At 46.6% G+C, this 20,535-nt stretch overlaps 2 protein-coding genes across 6 annotated transcripts in view; both read left to right on the top strand.

Moving 5' to 3' along the window:
* The first annotated feature begins 1,105 nt into the window (after window positions 1-1,105).
* ELP6 (elongator acetyltransferase complex subunit 6) lies at window positions 1,106-16,684 on the top strand. 5 transcript variants are annotated; one of them, XM_072941174.1, is made up of 8 exons: window positions 1,167-1,311; window positions 1,587-1,791; window positions 2,958-3,036; window positions 4,047-4,117; window positions 6,024-6,142; window positions 7,532-7,733; window positions 9,056-9,202; window positions 15,821-16,684. In XM_072941174.1, the coding sequence occupies exons 2-8, from the start codon at window positions 1,714-1,716 to the stop codon at window positions 15,947-15,949; spliced, it is 825 nt and encodes a 274-aa protein (XP_072797275.1). In that variant the 5' UTR covers window positions 1,167-1,311; window positions 1,587-1,713; the 3' UTR covers window positions 15,950-16,684. The 5 variants fall into 5 exon arrangements, with proteins under 5 accessions (XP_031542510.1, XP_072797275.1, XP_031542509.1 ...); XM_031686649.2 differs by lacking the exon at window positions 15,821-16,684 and adding an exon at window positions 9,797-11,936 and having other exon boundaries at window positions 1,168-1,311; XM_031686650.2 differs by lacking the exons at window positions 1,587-1,791; window positions 15,821-16,684 and adding an exon at window positions 9,797-11,936 and having other exon boundaries at window positions 1,106-1,311.
* Window positions 16,685-18,562: 1,878 nt separating this feature from the next.
* SCAP (SREBF chaperone) overlaps window positions 18,563-20,535 on the top strand; it is a 61,575-nt gene continuing 59,602 nt past the window's right edge. Inside the window, exon 1 of the mRNA XM_072941172.1 lies at window positions 18,563-18,743. The gene's annotated coding sequence lies outside the window, so the exon portion shown is untranslated. The remainder of the gene's footprint in view (window positions 18,744-20,535) is intronic.

Genomic DNA, 20,535 nt, shown 5'->3' with positions numbered 1-20,535 from the left:
TGCCCTCTGGTGGGTGTGCGCGGGATTACCCCAGCCTTCTTTCAGCTTCTCTTGTGGGCTGTTGCCTGCGGTCTCTATGGCTTTTGCAGCTTCACCTGCAAAAAGTGAGCTGTAAAGTCTCCTTTGTCACAGGCGGCGGAGGTGCCAGGCAGCACCTGGAGGAAACCAACTTAGAGATAGGACGGCAAGGGGAAACTATGGTGTGGACTCAACAGTGATTGGAACAGGGTTGGGGCAGGGCTGTGCGATGTTCGGGGTTTTTTATTTTATTTATTTATTTTTATTGGAATATAGTTGATTTAAAGTATTGTGTTAATTTCAGGTGTACAGCATAGTGATTCAGTTATACATATATTTCTCATATTTTTATATTATAGAATTTACAAGATATTGAATATGGTTCCCTATGCTATACAGTAGGATCTTGTTGTTTATCTATTTTCTATACCTTACTTTTATCCTCTAATCCCAAACTCCTAATTTCCATGTATCTAGTAGAAGTGGCACTCTTATTCGCTGGGAGAAGGGATGTTTGGTTTGTCGCTTAGACAATGTTCATGTTTTGTGTCCAACATGATTATGGAGTGGTTTAGTTTTGTCTTCATCCATCATCATCTTCCTGCTGTTGATCTTTTCTGAAATTGTTTACGCTCAAGAGGAAAACACCAAGACCTAGCTGTGAATGTCAGGTTAGCTCCTGGATGCCACAGCCTGCTTTCCTCTTTTTTACATATGCATAATCGTGAAAGATCCCACTCTTGGCTGTAGGATCTAAGTCGCTTTGACAGAGGGAGGCGGCCTCCATCTCCAGCCCAGGTGCAAAGCTTCAGGTAAGTGACTACATTCCACATCAATCTTAATCTCGCAGTTTCCATGGAAACTCTGGCTCACGGTGCGGTCCAGGCCAGTTGTAGCCCGAGCTTCTAGAAGTGAGGCACACTGCGGAAGCTCGACAGGCTGCACTGTCCCGGAGCCCCGGGCTGGGGAGAGCGCGCGGACAAGGGAAGAAGAAACCAACCGGGTCCCGCCACACGGGGGAGCCCCAGGAGAGCAGCCGCACAGCCCAGCACGCCCAGCGCCCGGCCGGATGTGCGCCCTTGCGCGTGCGCCGGCAGCGGGTCCAGACGCCCGCCGGATTGGCTTCGGCAGGCGCTTAGAAGCGGCGTTGCGCGTGCGCGCTATGTCCACGTGGTCCTGAGTGGTGGATGTTGCTCTCTATCCTCAGCAGCAACCCTAGTTCCTGGTCCGGAGCTCGGAATGTTCCCAGAACTCAACAACCTGCTCAACACCACCCCTGACGGGCCGGAGCAGGTAAGAGGTCGCAAGTCGGAAAGGGGGCGGGTCCCGGGAGCGTGGCGGAAGACCGCATATCCGGATGAAGCTCTCGCGGACCCGTGGGAAATAATGCGATGTTGGGGGGCCCGGTGGCTGCTGGGAGTGGTAGTCTGCAGTGGGCGCACCCGGGGCTGGGCTGGACACTTAAGCCTGCGAAAGGAAGGCTTCTGGACCTTCTCGCGTCTTCCCAAAGGTCGTGTGTGCCCTTGAAATTCTCCAGGAAGCACGTCCGACGTTTGGATTCGTTTAAGTTCACAGACGTGTACCAGGAAACCCTGTGCGTGCTCAGTAGAGTGGAAGTCCTGGCGCCCAGAAGAGGTTGCCGAAAGGCAGTGTTCGACTTCCCACCCTTCACGCGGGACCAGCTTCCTAGCCGCCATGAGCCGTCTTCTGGCCCGGAAGCGCTCGGCAGGTCGCAGTGAACGCTGCTGCTCCTCTTCCTCCTCGTTGTCTCCAGTAATGCTCTTTGAAGCTGTTCTCGGCCAACATTGGACTGTATAAGTCCACCTTTGGCACCACAGCCTAGCCACTCTGTTTTCTTCACCCTCCTTCCCGAACCCTAAGGCACCTTGAAATTTTTCACATTTTAGCCCCGGAGTTACCTCTCCTAGTAACACACCTGGTTTATTTCATAACTGTTGTCTTTTTAATGAAATAGTAAGCTCCTCGAGGCAGTCAAGATACCGTGAATGTAAAGCCTTTTTCTGATTCCACAGTGCTAAGTAAATTGTAGTTTTCAGTAGAAGCTTGTGGATTTTAACCGCCCAGCAGTTCTTGCCTGCCCAAACCTCCAGATGGCGCTGGTTACCTTGCCAATTACTGCTAGCACCTCCCAAGTTCGCAGCCCAGGGCCAGAGTGAGGGAATGGTGGATAGGAGTGGGCACCAGGAAATGGCAACGCTGGCGGTAACCCTGCTGCTGTGATCTTTCATATTTTGTAAGTGAAAAAAAGTCACGATAGCACAGAGGTGACCTTTCTTGTCACAGACAGGGAGCTAGAGGTGGATGGAGTAGGGCAGCCAGGCACTGCAGAGACCATCTTTAGAGGTCTTCCTAGAGCTCCGCATGATCATAGTTCTACCTGAAGCAGTGACCAGGGCCATTGGGAGGAGAACTTTGTTACAAGAGGTCTCTGTCAATAACTATTTCCTCCCTGTCCCTTACCCTGTGTACAGAATTAGAACCAGAATTTAAAGTAGGTGGATCAGATGACCTCTATTAAAGTTCCCTTACATTTTTGGCAGTCTGTGATTTTTATTGGGTTCTGATGGTAAAAGCTTCCTTTGTTCAGGATTTAATTCTCCCTAAGACTGATCCTTGAGTCACTAAGGCGAGGAGTGAGGAAAAGAATGGATTTTATTCTATTTTTGCCTTGGGAAAGTGGAAGCTAAGATATGCTTGCCCATAATGAGTGACTTAATACTAATCACTTTAATTGTTGTTTTTTCCATAATTTTGGCTTATTATTTCCTTCTCCTTCTTATTCTTTTTTATTAAACACACACACACACACAGTCTCCAGATACAGCAGTATAGGGGTGGACACAATTGACTAGATTTCTATAGTCAGTTCACCTCTTTCCAGGGAGTGTAATTCACCTTTTTATGTTCTTAACTTTCAGGGGAAGTTGACCTTACTCTGTGATGCCAAGACAGATGGCAGTTTCCTTATGCACCACTTTCTCTCCTTCTACCTTAAAGGTATGGAACTCATTGATGCTGTAGAAAAAGAAACCCAAGGCAGAGGGGCAAAAAAAAGCCTGTTCCAGGAAACAATAAGAATAGTATTAACCAGCCAGGGCTTTGGTGTTTGGGTAACCAGGTGACTACTTACTAGGTAACAGATTATAGACCATCTTGTTCCCTCCCCAGCAATTCCAGAGAGTAGCATGTGCTCATTCTGTCCAGGTAATGCCTTCCCCTTCTCCATCCACTGCACAGACACTGCCCTCCTGAGGTCCTTGTGTGGCCTCCTAATTTAGTTGCTCCTCAGTCCTTGTGTATCTTGAGGTCTCTGGGCATTTGACCCATTGACACTTTGCCCTGTCGGTAGAAGCTTCCTAAAAAACAGGAAAGAAAACAGCATGGCCACTATAATTCACACTTGAAAATTGATTAGAAGAAGAAAACAGCCAAATGAAAAAAAGGCTTATTTATCTATTGATTCTCCTTGAGTCCATACTGAGCCAGACCAGGATACAGGGTAGACCTTTGGCACTTCTTTTTGTAATAACTTAAAGCTTTGAAAGTTTTTTTTTTTTTAGATGATGTTATTGTCAGCATGTAAAGAGCAAGAGAATCTACAGATAAATTATTAGAATTACTTATGTTCATAAGGTAGCTAGAGCTTCTTTGTGTTCCCCCTATATCCTCTTGGATATAAGACAACTTTTTAAAAAAATCAGTTGTATTTATGTGCACCAACAAACAAAAATGTAATTTTTTTTAAAAATTGCCATTTATTTACAATAGAACAAAATAAGTTTCCTAGTAATACGTCTCAGAGGAGAAGTTCATCTCAGAATCATTGAAATAAGGTATAATTATTAAATATGAAAAAAATACATTTTAGAATCAAATTGGGTTTGTTGGGTTGCAAGGCCTCTGGGTCTCTACACCTACCTCAGTGCTTTTGTTTCCAGAGGTACGAAGTATATGAGACAGATTGTAAGTAGAGACTTTATTAAAAATCAGTTTATTTTGTTTTCCAGCTAATTGTAAAGTCTGCTTTGTGGCACTCATCCAGTCCTTCAGTCACTACAATATCGTGGGACAGAAGCTGGTAAATATTCCAGGCCTCTGGGATGAGATCCCTGACTGTGTGTGTTTAGTAGGCTTGTGTGAGTGTGGTCTAAGGCTGAACTTCCCTGTTTGAGTTTTAGAGAACTTAGCAACCGAGGAACTAAGGAAATCCTGAGTTTCTGAACCCCTTATCTGAAGGGTGAAGGCAGCATCTCTGCGTGTTTTTTGAATTTATAAAGTTTGTAGAACCAGATCTATTGTTAATTAATCAAACCCTTCTCTACTGAGTCTGGACCAGTTAAGGTTTTCTCCTCAGTGTGAGCTTAAATCTTGTGTGTTTAATCTTTAATCCTAGTGTGTTAGAGATCACAATTTGGTCTGCTGCTAAGTTGAGCGCCTCCCACTCTCTCTCCCTAAGTCTAGGGCTGAGGACCCAAATGTGGGAAGAGATGCTTTTTGTCACCTGCCCCTCACTTCATCTTGGTTTGTCCTTTATCTCATTAGATGCAGGCAGACAAGGATAAGATGGCCAAGAGGCTGGAGAACCTCCTGACCTCACCTGGGCCATTACTTGTGACCTGTGATTAGGTGGATTTACTGGGTGGTTGTCGTTGTGTGTATTTGTTTTTTGTTTTCATCAGGCCAGCCCAGAGAGGGAGAGAACCGGGCTACCCATCAGCAGGGATCTTTTAAATGCCAGTCTTACTGTTGGGCCAAGTCACTGCCTTTTCTGATGGGGACAAACCAATGAGAGGGCCAGAAAAGGGTAGGCTCATCCTTTGCAGAGAAAGGAGAGGCTCCTGTGTTAAAGATCAGAGCATGAGCTCCTGAGAGCAGTCATGTCAGGAACACAGGTTGCATTTCAGATCTGTGCAGCATGTCTCTGTGGCCCTAGTGTCTGTGTTTATGGATGAGAAAGCTTCACTCTGCAGTCTCATGTCCAGATTGGCTGCTTTTTCTGTTACCTTTGAATCATTATCAACATAGCAGGAATGGCACACACAGCACTGGGCATGCAAAATACTAGAATGTGAGCTTCCGTACTGTTGGTGTATTATTGTTCTTACATCAATAGAATGGTTATGAGTAAGAGCACAGGTGACAACGAGGAGTCCTTCTCCCTGCCGGAGCCGCTCTGTTGCTAGTGGTGTTGCATAGTGAACACTGGTGTGTGAATGAGCGAACGAGACCTGATCTGGGGACCTGGAGTCTTAAGGAGTTCCGTGTCACCTGTTTCTGCACAGGTAGAACAATGGTTTGCATATTTAGATTAGCGTCACTGTCTCTGGGTGTGTGTTGGAATGCAGAGTCTTGGGCCCTGCCACCAAGGCTTCTGATTCTGGAGATCTGGAGTGGGGCTCAGGGATCTGCATTTTAATCCGTTATCTCAAGAGATTCTTAATTGCATGGCTTCTGAAGACCCATATTTAAGAAGTGCTGGTCCAGGGCAGGGGTTGACCAACTACAACCTGCACCCCTTGTTTTATGTAAATAAAATTCTATTGGAACACAGCCACCCCATGTGTTTACAAGTGGTCTGTGGCTGCTTCCGCTCTGCAATAGCAGAGCTGCAGCAGAGACTGGCATCCTGCCCCTACTCATTGTTACTGTTTACTTACTGTTTTGAAAGGTACTTCGTTTTGTAGATACATGCTCTTCATATTACTATTGTAAACTGAAAAGCAGTACTGGGTAATCACAAAACTAAATATATAGGCAAAACAATGTAAGTTTTACAAAAATGTGACAAGTAAATGTAAAGGCACGTCTGAAAACAGAATAAGGATGGTGGGGTGGGATCACCTGGGGGAGAGAGGACATGGGCCACCATGTGGGGTGAACAGGCACACACCTGTAGGGTTTGGAATGTGTCTTATGCCCTCTTGTGAGCTGGAGGTGGGTTCCCTGTGAGGTGCAGGAACCCCCCTCCTCTCTGTCGTGTTTAGGGTGTCAGCCTGACCGCAGCGCGGGAGCGCAGGCAGCTTGTGTTCCTCGAGGGTCTCAAGTCCGCAGTGGACATCTTCTTCCGGCCTCAGGAGGAGCCACACCCCCTGCAGTTCCTCAGGTTAGTCAGCCTGCGGCCAGCTGGCCCAGCAGGGCACACCTGGCGGGTGGGCCCGGAACAGGCTTGTGGTGTGATCCCCTCTCCCTAGTGTGTGGGGGACAGAGCTGGCTTCCTGGGTTAGACACTTCCCTGGTGTCACAGCATCATCAGAAAGCCCTCAGCTCTGACCTTGGGCTAGAGGATGTGCGGCTGTCCCCAAAACTACAGAAAGCGTTCTTTGCTGGGTGTGTGGCAGAACACTGTGCTCTGCTGGTTTTTCCAACCCTGGCTCAGAGCCTTAGCACACACCTTTGTTCTGTTCTTGGCTTGATCCAGGACTCACAGACTATGAGCAAGCGCCAGCTACTTTTTTTGGTAGATCAAGTTTTGTTGGAGTAGCCACACTCGTGTGTTCTCAGACTGTCCCTGGCTGCTTGGCTGCACAGCAGCAGGGCTGAGGGTTGAGGCAGAGACCATATGACCCACAGGCCGGACATAGTCACTATTGGCCTTTTAAGAAAAAGTTTGCTGACTGCAGGTTGATATTCTGAGATTGGCTTTCCTGCCTCTTATCCTTTATGAGTGTCAGCCACAGACAGCTCTGTGCTCATGCCCCGCCTGGCTGCTCTCCGTCCTGCACCACAAAGGAGTCCGTGCAGGAACTCGCCCCGCTGTGCCTTCCCTCCAGCTCAGCCTTCTGCAGCAGCTGGGGTGCAGTGTGGCGTCAGAAGACCACATGCCCTGACCCTGCATGTGTGGCCTTGCGCACAGCCCTTTTCATCTCTGAACCAAGGTGTCTTTGTCTCAGTGATGGGCCTGTTACACCTGAGGCGAGGTTGTGGGGGGGTGTTGTCTCTGCTTTTAGCGGGGCTCAGCCGTGGGGTAGTGTGGCAGGTGCCTGGCCTCTGGGCCTCGATTCTTTTTGAGCCCCAACCTGTTGCTGGAAGATGGAGGTGGGGGAACCAGCAGTGTGAGAACCAGGTCGGACCTGCTGTGTACGTAAGCAGCCCTTACACTGCTGCCCCTCACCACCAGGACACCCTAGCTGATGTTTAGCTTTTCATGTCCAATTATGGCCTCATAGGAAGGCCTTTCCTGCCTGCCCAGTCCCAGTGAATCTTCCAGATGCTTAAGCTGTTGGATCAGGAGCCCCTGGGGGCTGTTTATGTTTGTGTCCCCCGGTTTCCAGCACAGTGCTTTGTACCTAGTAGCCTCAGGGCGTGTTTGACTGAAGTAAACGTACTCGTGTGCACGCACACCTGTTCTTCCCAGCCATGTCGTCAGTCCCTTGGTGTCAAGGACTGTGAGCAGGTTCCCCTTCTCCCCCGAACCCTTCTCTCTTGTGCTGCTCAGTCTCATAGACATTAGTAGAGAGACTGGGCTCTCTCTTGACTTTGCCCTGTGTCCCAGGGAGGCCAACACCAGGAACCTGCAGCCCCTGTATGAGTTTGTGCGGGAGGCCCTGAAGCCCACGGACGAGGAGGAGGCTGCCTGGAGGTGCCCGGTGCTGCTGGTGGACGACCTCAGTGTGCTGCTGAGCCTGGGCGTGGGGGCCGTGGCGGTGCTGGACTTCATCCACTACTGCAGAGCCACCGTGTGCTGGGAACGGAAGGTAACGGTGGGCCTGCTCCCCATGCTCTGCCTGTGACCTCTGTGGGCCCAGGCAGCTCCCGACCTCGCTTGCTTGCAGTGATCTTTTCTGTTTAATTCCTTGGGCTTTGGCTTTACTCTAAGAGTCCCAGAAATCTTTCAGTCTGTGCACCCTGCTCTCTACTGCTGTTGCTGAAAAATAAAGCCCTCCAAAACTAAAGGGATCCCTGGCACCGTCTTTAACGGGGCGGTCACTTGCGGTACTGCAGTGGTCCCAGCTCTGCCACACGTCATTATTGCTTTGAGCGTGTTTTGAAGATCGGTTGAGATAGTCGGTTTAATACAGCTTTAAAAATTGATGTGATACAGGGATAGAATGTATGTAACCTTTACTGTCAAATTTTGTGGCAAAAATAGAGATTTTTGCCATGATAGAGATTTTAACAAAATAGGAATGGCGGTGGTGCCTGCCTTCCAGCTAGCTGACTGCAAGGGTTGGGTGAGGTAAGGCTCACGCCACGCCAGCTCAGGCGGGGCGCAGAGCAGTGGGGAGGGGAGGTAAATAAGTTGGCCGGGGGTGTGTAGGTCCCGCAGTGCGTGTTGAGCACCTCCTGTGTACAGGGTCCTGCCTGGAAGCTGGGTTTAAGGGGCCTTCGGAGTCCGTCCTGGCTACAGTCACAGGGCCAGGCAGCAGGTTGATGTGGCGAGAATGGAAGGAGGAGGAAACATGAGGGGCCTAAGGACACAGCTCATGGGGGCTCCGGAGGGAGTGAGAGAGTTAGAGTCAGCTTCTGCAGCTCAGCCTGCTCTGTGACCCACTGCCACCCACTTTTTGTAAAAATACTTCTTTTAGTTGAAAAAGTAAAACTTGGGAATAGTTTTTAAAAAAAGGACCAGAAATAAACAGTATAAAGGCTACTTCTGCAAAAAATAATTGTTTGTCTCCCTCCGTCCATGGCATGTCCTTCCAGAGAGTCTTCAGTTTATGTACACTTGTCTCCCTGCAGTTTTCTTCACGTTGCTGGTAACCTGCCATCCACACAGCTCGGTACTTCTTTTCCTTTAATGACACACAGTGTGTTTTGGTGTCCGTTGCCTGAGAACACAGATCTGTTTTATTCCTTTTAACAATGGGACACCATTCCTCCGTTGCAGATGAACTGAGCACTGGTGGGATGTGCTGGTGAAACTGTCCAGTGCATGATTGCAGTTATGGTCCTGGAGCCCAGGCGGGTCCTTCCCATGGAGGGGTTGCTGTGAGAGGGTGTGCAGGGCACCCAGTGCTCCCTGATTCTGGCATCCCTTCCGGGTCAGAGCAGTTCTCCCTCTTGGTCTCTGTTGCAGGGAAACATTGTGGCCCTTGTGCATGACAGTGGAGATGCTGAGGACGAGGAGAATGACATCCTGCTGAATGGCCTTAGTCACCAGAGCCACCTGATCCTGCGGGCTGAGGGCCTGGCCACTGGCTTCTGCAAGGACGTGCATGGGCAGGTGTGTAGGGGCTGGGGGCAGGCACTCGCTGGGCAGTAGCTGCTGCCTTCCCTGAGTAGGGTGCTGTCGGGTCATAGGGTGGTCTGGTTGGTCCTGCCCTCTATTGGGAGGCCTCGGAAGTTGTGTGAATACGAGCCGGTGTCTGCCCCAGATGGTGCTCGGCCCATGCATCAGGGCAGGTTTTCCGCGGTGGTCCATTCTTGGCCAGAGCACAGCTCCTGGAGAGGAGACAGCTGTCTGCAGTGGAAGGTGGGGGCCCTGCTACTAAATATGGTGGAGTTCCTCTGCAGGAGCACAGCGGCTTTGGGGAAATACGTGACAATACTCTAATGGTGTTTCTCCGGATGACTCTTTTCTACCTCTCAGTTTTTTTTAGTCTTTCATGTTTTCTGTAATGAGCGACTATGACTGTTATGATGGAGGGGAAATCTTTATTTTTAGGTAGCTGGTAATGAGCTTTAGTTTGGAAGTCGGTCCCATGACCGCATGGCACATGTGACTGTGATCTCATGGAGCCCTCAAGGAAAGGTCAGGTTCCCGATGGGGCAGGGACTTGGGGGGCCTCCGCTTTCATTCTTCTCTCTGACGCTGCAGCTGAAGATCCTGTGGAGGAGACCTTCACAGCCCACAGCCCCACGAGATCGGAGCCTCACTTACCAGTACAAGATACAGGACAAGAGCGTGTCCTTTTTTGCCAAAGGAATGTCTCCTGCTGTTCTGTGACCTGATTTAGAGGCAGCTGCAGCCACTTTGGACTATTTTTGGAGTGAAAGATAAAGCAACTGAGCAGGAGTGGATCTTTACACCTTTGTAGCAGGCTGGCAGCTCCACTGTGACCTAAGGCTGGTGGAATGGTGTGGCAATGGTGTGCCTTCACTCCCCCCGGGCCCTGCTCAGAAAATGTACGAGGAATCTGCAACACTGCCTCAGCTGAGAGAGATGCTGCATGTTAAACTGGCTGAAAGGGGTCCTTTTGAGCCTTCCTTATAAACACGCTTTAGCCCTAACTGCCCATTTTTGGTTCTCATACCTTTTAGAGCCAAAGTAGGTATGAATGTTCCCACCAGGAGGCAGTCCTGGATGGCATGTGTCCAGGGTAACAGCTAGGACAATCGTGGCTGGCATAAAGTGAGTTCCCACCTCATGGCTTCCCGTGGATTGTCTCACTTAATTTTCACCTTCATCCAAAGATAGTTTCCCCTTCAGTCCAGTGAGGAAACAGGCTTCGAGAGGTTTGGAAGCATGCTCAAGGCTGTAGGGAAGGCTGCAGGTAATGGAGGCCTGACTCTAAAGTCCACACTTGCTGACTGACTGTCATGGAAACCAGAGGCAGGCTCCCTGCCCAGTTCATAGGTCGGCTCCTCCAGTTTCTGTCGTACCTGCCCCTGTGCCGATGAGATCAAGCCATCGAGGGCCTGGCCTCCTGGCCTTGGCCACGAGGCCCCATGTAGGGCACAGGTGTGCCTGGCCTTGGTGAGAGGGATAAGGAATGTTCCTGCTGCCAGGCAGGACTGGGCCTTGGGGTGTAGCCAGTGTCTCCCTCACCAGTGAAGACTGAAGGCGGTGACCTTCTGCCCCAGCATCCTGCAGATGCCAGCTTGCCACACTCAGCCCCTCAGTCAAAGTCACTCAGAGTATTCTCTTAGGATGGGTACGTTTTATTATATGTGCTTTGTACCACAAAGAATTTGATTTTGAAAATAAATAAAATGAAAAAATAACACTGCTTTAAGGGAAAAAGGAAATTTCATATCTATTGTTTGATTTTAACCTTTTTTTACACTTTTTAGTCTTTGTAAACTGAACAGTTATCACCTCTCTCTTCAACTCATACCGACTTTTGGGTCAGTTATCCACTGAAACAGTAGCTGCTTTTCTTCTCAAAATATTGCAGACCTGATAGAATGTTTGAAAATCATGAGTGTAAGTAATTTAAGAAAGTAGTTATTAAAGGATCTCGTCATTCTTTTATTAGTAATGCAGTGTTTATACCAGCTTCGTGTAAGTTACAGTTCTGAATGGGTGAGGCACCACGGAACACTTCTTACACGATACCAATTGTTGCTGATATATTCTTCTCTTGATTTATAAGTGTTTTCACTAAATTTTTAATGTTTAATGGCTATTTAGCATTTTATAGGTCATTATAGTCTAATTTGCTTAGCTATTCTCTGGGCATATAGGTTCCAGTTTTTGTAATTATAAATTACGCTGTGATGAATTTTATATACTGTACCTTTTTAGGGATGGGGGAAAATACTTGTTTCCTTAGAACTTTCATTCATTCCTGCACTCAACAAATGCTGAGGCCTTCTATGTGGCAGGCCGCTCTCGGCCCTGAGGCTATGACAGTGACAAGATAGGGCCCTGCCCTTCTGGAGCTGACATTCCAGTGGAGGAGACAGAGACAGACAGTCACCAGAACTGAGAATTAAGAGATTGTAGAGTTAGACCTTGATAAGTGCTATAAATAAAGCAGGGAGGAGGCCTGTAAGGAGCTATGACAGTTTAGAGTGTACTCCCTGAAGTGGAATTTCTGAATGAAAGCAGGGACTGGCCCTCATATGTCATCAGGTGGTTCTTCAGAATGATGAAGCCAGTCAACAGTGATCGATAGTTTTCCTCCACCAATGCTGGGGTACTGGCAAGGGTATAATTTTCTGTATTTTCCCATGTGTATAGAATCTATTCCTCACTCTTAGTCATTTATCAATTAAAATCTGGTGTCAGCTTATTTTTTATTCTTTGTGATATTTTGGAAAGTAAGATTTTATCATTGTAAAATGGTCATTTTAATGTAAAAATATTTCTACATCTACAAAAATACTGTCTACAGAAACATTTTTTTCCTTATATTCAGAAATACATTAAAGAACTATTTGTAGAATACCTGTTTCATATAAGGGGTTATTAAGCTAAAGACACCTGCTGTAAGCTAATGGGGCACAGAAAACAGGAACCTAATTGATGTGATGCCGTGGAGGAGAAGATGAGGGCCATAAAAACGATTCAAGTAGTGGGAGACTGATAGGCTGATGGTCACAGAAAAGAGCAGTGATTTCACCTCACTTTTTTTTTTTTTCCCTGAGTTGAGGGAGTGGAGATTGAAGACTGTATGGCAGCAGTGCTATTTGAACAGGACCTTGGAATGTTCTGTTTTGTCTCTGATGGTATCTTAGTTCCTCAGAATTCAGAAATGTATATTTTTTCTCAGTGGAATTAAGATGCTATCCTTTTTTTTTTCTAGTTTAATTTTTAAAATATGCTTAAAATTTTGGCTCACTTAGAATTTGATACAGTGCTGTGATTTGTCTCCATGCTGATAACTAAAGAGCCCAACAGAATTTATTGAAAAGTAATGTTCCTTTCTCTTTCTGTAGTTCTGATTTATTTATATGTAAAGTTATTAAAATGAGCCTCTCTGAAGTTTGTCTTTAGTAGACATTGAAAGGTTAGTGTATGTCTGTATCAAGAGTCTTTTAAAAGAATATTGTATCCCGAGGACCTCTTATTTGTACTAAAGTTCCCAGTTTTCACAAAAAAGGGAGGGTAGGGGAGGGATATTATATTCAGGTGAATTTCAAAAGCTCTTTATCAAGCTGTATAAAATATTCTTCAGGGACTTTTTCTCCCATTTTAGAAATTGTAGTTGTATAATTTCATTTTAAAATAATGAAATTAATGTAATATTCTCTTATTAAGTGCTCTTTGTTATTGCAAAAGGAATTACATGATTTTGTTGTGTTTTCCTTGTCTTTGATATAGGAGTGCAGTTAACTTTTTAAAATTTATAACTTATCCTACAGTTTTTCTAAAATATAGCTTCTAGTAATTTTGGGGGATTCTGGAATTCTTTAGATATGTTTCTCTTTTTTTCCCTTTTTCTAGATACTATTAACATCTGAAAATAAGGATACCAACCTCTCTTATTTTCTTTTGAATAATTTCAACCTGCATTTTAAAATTTGTTTTAAGGGTGATTTGAAGGTGTTTGTTGTCTAGTTTCTATTTTTTAAGGGGATAGGAAGCATTGTATATAGTAATTCTTAATTTAAAAAGTATCTATTATCGAGTCAGTTAAAAAAATAACCTTGGAGAAGGAAAGGACAAAGAAATGTTCCTCCTCAATTTCCTGTCCCCCCTTCTTAAAAGTTTAACCAGTGATCATTGAATTCTGTAGACCTTCTCAGCCTCACTGAGGTAACGGCACTGTTTTTCCTGTGGATGTGATGAACATGGTCACACTTCTCTGTTGCGTGAGCCTGGATTCCTATCTTGGTCTTGTCTTCCTGGTAATTGTATTTTCTATGACCTGCTGTTAGGCTTGCTAAGATTTTTGAATTAATATTTATTATTGAGATTTATATTATTGTGATATCATGTCGTCTCTATTTGTGAGTTAAGACGACCTATAATTTTTTTGTTTATCTGTGTCAGCCTGGTCAGGTTCGAGCATTAGAGCAGTATACGCCTCATAAGCCGTGTTGAAAGAACTTGCTGCCTTTTGTACATTTTGAAATTCTTAGTGCTTGTTATTCCGAGTTAGGACTTGCATTGGTAAAGGTAACTTTTCGGAGGCAATGACCTTACTCAAGTTACTTAACCTCTCTAGGCCTCAGTTTCATCATCTACGAAATGGGGGAGATAATGGTGCCTGTTTCATGGGGTTTAGAGGGTTGTGAGGATGAAATAAGTGATGAGGACACGTACGGCAGCCCTGGTCCGTGTTTAAGTATTGGCTACTGCTGCTGTTCTCCCCTCACTAACTCCTACCTTCCGTGGCCCTGCTTCTACACATCCACTGGGTGATTCTTGCTTTTTGGTTTCCTGCCAACTAACTCCCTTCCACCCAGAGCACTTGGAAACTCAGTGGCAGAAGTTCAGGGGCTTTGAGTTGGGCAGACTGGTGTTTGATGCTGCCTCGTCACGACCTCCGGCAAGTTGTTAAAACTCTGGTTGCTTCGGTTTTACATCCCTAAAATGGGGTTTATCTTACCTGCCTCTAAAGGCCATCATGAGGATCATACAAGGTAATACATTGTAAAGCCCGTCTCTGGCAAGGAGCCAGCAATCAATAGTTTGTCATTATTATTGGCTGCTGTTATGACCTCTGTAATAGCCTTGTCAAATTGCTTGTAAGGTGTTGTTTAAAGGTATGCAATAAGACAACTGGTTTAGTGCGGAGAATTAACTTATATCCCTGGTCTCTGACACATGGTGGGAACTTGATGGGTAATAAAGGCATTGAATGAACAACTTGGAGATTTTAAATATTTTCAGTGACTGTATCATGATTATTATAATGACTACAGTTTATTGGAATCTAAGCATTTTACATGTGTTCATACCACTTTAATTTTTTGAAAACCACAGAGGTCCATTTTCCTGGAACGTGACTCCTAAGTCAGGGTTCCCTGAGGTAAATTTTCCTGGCCACAGAGCAGCTGCTGCAGCTGCGTGTCAGAAGCAGAATTTAAATCCAAGGAATCTGGCCCTGAAGCAGCCCTTTCTGCTTTATCACATTGCCAGCTGTTATCACTAATGCTTAATTCATGGTGAGCTTGATCATTAGTGCAAGTGATTGCAAAGACAGAGCTCTATCACTGTGAAACACCCTTCTCTGTGTCCACGAGGCTGCGGCGGCTGGGCAGTGGGCTGGAACCCAGAGTCCCGTGGCCACCTGCCTGGTCAGTTATCAGAGTGACCTTGGGGAAATCTCCTCCCCTGTCTCAAATAAGTTTTCTTCACTTGTGAAATAGACCCAGCCCCTATTTTTGAACATTGCCAAGATGTTTGGCCCAGGCTGGATTCTCAAGTTCTAGGAATTGTTATCACTTCTGGATGATCTTTAAGCTCCATTTAGTTTGTTTCAATTTTGAATTTACCTAGGGGAGCAATCCGAAGTAAGGCTGAGCTTTGGCTAGTTAGGGCAAAATGGAGCTTGTGGACAAACAAAACAAAACAAAACAAAAAACTGCCTATCATTTCAATAAACAGTGAATGTTGCCCACCATCAAGCCATCAGCCACTGCAGCCACTCCTCCTGCCCCATCAACGGTGCACCTTGAGGGAAATTCAGGATGGATAAAAACAGGGTACTGGCCCTAGATGGTTAAGATGCATATCAAAGGAATGAGTTCAGTGATTCCAGACTCTTGTATTTCCCATACTTGAGATGTCTGTTTTTACGATTAGTGGTAGTAGTCTCTTGATGTTTGACTACACAGTTTTGTTTTTGTTTTTTTCCAGTAAAAACTCCAATATATCCTGGCTTCTCTCCTTACCTCTTTGGAAGAGTTCCTCAGAGCTATCTGAAAGGCTGGGCTATCATCCTCAGTAATGTCCCCGAAAACCCCAGAATTCTCAACTTTCAGTTTGTGTGTATTTTTTCAGTCAACAGGCTGTTCCACCTGAAGTATATTTAGAAACTAAAATCAGGTATCTGTGGTTTACCTGGAAATGCATAACAGATAAGATGGATTGATAGGTGGAGAAAGGGATAGAGTTTTTTTAAGAAAAACATGTAATACTAAGCAAAACAGTGATAGTTGTAGAATCTAGAGTATATACTTGTTAACTGTTATGTTCTTTCAGCTTTTCTCTATGTTTTCATTATAGATTGTTGGAGAAGCCATAAGACCTTGGCCACTTCATTCCACTCACGGGGGGCAACAGACACTCCAGTGGCTCACCTCTTGTAGCGGAGGACTCTCGGCAGTGCTGCAAGACACAGAGGCACTTGGCTAAGTGCTTGTCAGTTTTGAAGGCTCTTATTTGGGGCGGAAGTGTCCAGATCTTACTGAGGGTCAGTCCCCTGTAAACACAGGTTGGGTAGGGAAGGGATGGGGAGTAAAGAGGGTGACAGCAGTGTCCCCAAAGACACTGTCTACCTCCTTATGGTAGGGGCTGTGAAAAGACAAGCTCCCAGCCCTCTCTGGAGAGAAGACTGGTCCAGTGGGCCTAGGGTAGGGCTCAGGAAGACTCCAGTTTAACTTTAAATAGTCCCTCAGGTGATTCTGCTGTGAGCCAAGTTTGGAACCACATTCTTTGTAGGAACGTGACGGTAAAAGGAAGGGACTGGTACCTAGTCACGCAGGGTGACTATAGGTTCACTCAGAAAACTAAAAAAATTGGATAGACTTTCTATTTGCCCAAAGGAAGGAGGCAGTGGAGAGAGAAGGAAGAACTGGAGCCAGAAGTGAGGTCCTTTTTGCCCAAGGTTTCTGAGGAGCCACAAGATGGCATCTCAAGGGATCGGAGATGGAGGGAGTGATGGGAGATGGATAAAGAGTATAGGTAAGGCTCACCATACTGATCTCTCCTTCACTCTCTAATTTAAAAATAACAACAACAACAAAATTCTTCCTTTATAGAATAAACGTTCTCATCTAAAGCCAAAATGTAACTCTGAATACAGGGAAAAATCTTAAAGGTCACTTTGGGCCAAAGCCATTGTCCCCATGATTAATTTTATCTTTTTTTTTTAACCTTTATTGAGATCTTTATTTCTTTTTTTAAACTTTTTTTTTATTGAATTATACTCATTTTACAATGTTGTGTCAAATTCCAGTGATTAATTTTATCATTGATAATGGTGTGGTGGGCAGAGAGGAAGACAAGATTTTGGAAAGGTTAGAACAGGGTCGAGGGGACGGGGCATGACAGTGCAGAAGGCCTGCTAGGGAGGGACAAGGTGGCTGGAGGTGCCTGAAGTGTGCCTCTGATTTCAGCCTGGCATTGAGCTTACATCTGCACTTTATGCAACCCCAGCGCTGCTGCCTTCCAGGGTAGGAACAGGAACTATCTGCCTTATCCAGGTAGCTCCAGGGTGGATGCGAGTAAGCTGAGAGGGGTGTGCTCACGGCAGGAGGGTGGGACGAGGCTGACCCCTGACACTCCAGATCTGGGTCCATACAGACTTGGGGTGGTGTGATCAAGGTCCCTGCGCACTGGCCCACAGGTAATCTCCAGGGGGTAGCATCCTGGAATGGGCTGGTGCTCCACAGGCTGGGACCCTCATCTCAGAGGAAGCCGCCTCAAAGGATACGGTAGGTAACAAGATCTACTTCAGGGTTTACCGGAAGGTTGGATGAGACGACTGTGCAAAGTGCTCAGCTCAGCATGTTGTCAAACCCGAACCTGTGTGCCTGACTCTGAGTGAGACCAAGCCAAAGGAAACGAGTTTTGAGCCTAGAAAGATTTGCTGTAGGGGCACACTAGGAGAATGGATGGCTCATATATGAAAGACTCAAACTCCTGATGGTTTTCAGGGAAGGGTTTTTAAAGGCAACTTTTGGGGTGAGGGCTGCAGGGTGCGTGACTTTCTGATTGGTTGGTGGGGAGGTAACAGGCAGTGTTCCAGGAATCTCGTGCGCAGCCTGAAGTTACCGGCCTCCACCTGGGTGAGGGCCTTATTCTGTATCCCTTGAGGAAGAACTAGGAGTCTTTCCTTTGCTTCTGCATTCCCTCCCTTCCCTGATTAGTAACTGAATCTGCCCTTTGGAATTCAGGGAAGGTCTAGGAAGCTAAAGCTTTTTTCTTACAAACAAGAAATAAGGGACATGCAAAGGCTTTACTATGGGGGGGGGGGACACAAGGTCCCCTTGTTTTAGTCCTTTTTCTTTGATACTCCTCAATTTTGAGGGTGACAAGTGCTGGACAAGAAAGGGAATAATGTTTTGACTAGAGAGGTTAATCATATAAACTCAGTAGAGGAACTTGGTTTTAGGGGGACTTGTTTTGAAGCACCTGGCACAGAACACACGTTCAGTGGACGTAGCTATTGTTACTACAACAAATACGTGTTCCATATAGAAAATGGTTATATGCCCCTGAGTAAATGGAAAAACCCCAACATCCATTACCCCCCACCCAGGGATGACCACTGACCACACATCAGCATCACCCCAGACCCTTCTCCTTGGATTGTTTTTAACAAAAATGAGCTCATACCCTACAGCTCATTTTGAGCCTTCTTTCAAGAACGTCTTTCCATAGTAGTAAGTACTGCTAAAACTTATCCTTTTAAAAGACCTTGGGAAGCTCGTTTTATGGATGTAATTTAATCGACCCATCTGCATTTGCTGTGTATCTCAGCTGCTTTTAGTTTTTTGCTGTTATAAAACAGGGAACCTGGGGATCCTGTGCGTGTTCTTGCTAATTCCCCGAATGTGTCGTTCAAAGCTCTGGTGCTGGGCTCGGGGCTCGGTGCCGGCTTCACGCCCCGCCTCCCCTGGCCCCGCCCCGGACCTCTCCCTCTGAGTTCTGTGGCCGGAGTCCGCCAGGGGGAGGGCTGGGAGCTGCGGGCAGGGGCTAACCACGCATGCGCGCGCCGCTGGGAGCACATGCGGAGGGCGGCGGGGGCGGGAGGGGAAAGGTAGGAGGTGAGAGGTGAAGGGGCGGAGAGCTGAGCGGGCGCCGGGCGGTCGGGAGCTAGAGGGCGGGCGGCACGCACCGGACCGCGCGGGCCGGGAGCGCGCACGCCGCGCCCCGCCCCGCCCCCGTCCTCGCCGCCGCCACCCGGGAGCTGCTGCCGCCACAGGTACCACCGCGCGCGTCCCACTGCGTCTGCTCGCGGGCCTAGGCTCGGGCCTCTCGCCGCGCGGCCCGGGGAGTTCCGGGGTGGAGGCCGCCGAGGGCACGTGCGTGCGGGCGTGGGTGCTGTCCAGCAGCCGTGCGGGCCCCGTGGGGAGACCGCAGCTCGGAGAGGGGGTCGGGTTGCCGCGTCCCCACCCCCACCACAGCAGTGCCCCCGTCGGGACGAGCCGCGCTACGGAACCCCTCCCCTTGAGTCTGGGGACCACTGCCCCGAGTGGGGTTCGCGCCGTTGGGGCCCCTGGCCCCACCGTCCCCCAGGAAGCTGCCGGTTCCAGAACCTGCTTTTGGGCTGTCTGGGTTTTCCAGAGTGCGGGGGAGAGCACGCTGTCTGCTCTTGCTTCGTCTGCAAGATGGGATTGAGAGGCAACACGTAGCTTCTTAGCTGGTTTTGCTTGATTTCTAGCTTTGTGTTGTGCTCAAACTTAAACAATGCTCACTAATGTTGCCTCTGTTGACTTTGGGTAGGTTTATTACCCCAGTATATCCTGCAGGGTCATAACGTCACGATAGCATTAGTTGCCGTGAGCCCTGGATCCAGACTTGTTTGAACCGCAGGTAGTTGCACAGGTGGAAATGCTTTTCGCCGAGGGGAGTAGCGAGTCCCCACCTGGCAGTAGTTCCCTGATTTCGTGCCTCTTACCAACCCATCTTCTGTTGTGAAAGAGCTGGGTGACTAAATTCCTTCCGGGGACATTGTAATAATTCTTGTGAAGAGGACATAGAAAAGGTTTCTTTAATGATGTTAGCTTTGAGTATGTTTCTGACCAAACGTTTGTGGAGTTTGGTATACAGTGATTTTATTGGTTTGCTGCCATCTCAGGGTATTGTGCCAAACACTGACGCTTATACAAGGGAGTCAGAGTCAAGGGTGTCTAGTTAGAGCTGAGTATATTTCAGGTGTTCTTCAGTGATGCCTAATTAACGGCCTGTATCTTTTTAATGTATGCTGGTAAAGTTTAGGTTTTAGGTGTTTTACACATTGGCAGCATTCCTCTGGGGACAAGATGTAAAAAAACCCCACAAAATATGTATACATATATCTCCATATTCATTCTTTAGGTCATTTGTTGAAGTTGAAAGAATTACATCTCATTTATTATGAACTAGTCTGGTGTTTGAGAGCTCTCTGTTTTCTTTTGCTGTTGTGGCAAAAACAGCACCTCTCCAGGGGTCTCCATGTGCTTTATTTATTATTTTTTATTTATGTATATGTTTATTGAAGTATAATCAGTTTACAGTGCTGTCAGTTTTTGGTGTACAGCACAATACTTCAGTCATACAGGAACATATACATTCGTTCTTATATTCTTTTTCACCATAGGTTGCTACAAGATATTGAATATGGTTCCCTGTACTATACTGTATTAACTTGTTGTTTATCTATTTTATATATATTAGTTAGTATCTGCAAATCTCGAACTCCCAATTTATCCCCTGCCCCGTAACCATAAGTTTGTTTTCTATGTCTGTAAGTCTGTTTGTTTTGTAAATAAGTTTGTTTGTCTTTTTTTTTTAGATTCCACATATGAGTGATATGTAGTATTTTTCTTTTTCTGTCTGGCTTACTTCACTTAGAATGACATTCTCCAGGTCCATCCATGTTGCTGCAAATGGCATTATTTTATTCTTTTTTATGACTGAGTAGTATTCCATTGTATAAATATACCACAACTTCTTTATCCAGTCGTCTGTTGATGGACATTGAGCTGGTTTCCATGTCTTGGCTATTGTAAGTA

Source organism: Vicugna pacos, chromosome 17 (assembly GCF_048564905.1).
Source record: "Vicugna pacos chromosome 17, VicPac4, whole genome shotgun sequence".
NCBI classification, from domain to species: domain Eukaryota; kingdom Metazoa; phylum Chordata; class Mammalia; order Artiodactyla; family Camelidae; genus Vicugna; species Vicugna pacos.
The sequence above is the reverse complement of the archived record's forward strand: the minus strand, read 5'-3'. Positions and strand labels throughout refer to the sequence as shown.

Bases quoted from the DNA above. Each gene is read 5' to 3' on its own strand.
- ELP6 (XM_072941174.1), top strand. From the start codon at position 1,714: ATGAGCCGTCTTCTGGCCCGGAAGCGCTCGGCAGGTCGCAGTGAACGC. The intron at 3,037-4,046 runs GTATGGAACTCA...TTTGTTTTCCAG, and splicing joins TCTCTCCTTCTACCTTAAAG to CTAATTGTAAAGTCTGCTTT. The intron at 9,203-15,820 runs GTGTGTAGGGGC...TTTTCATTATAG, and splicing joins GCAAGGACGTGCATGGGCAG to ATTGTTGGAGAAGCCATAAG.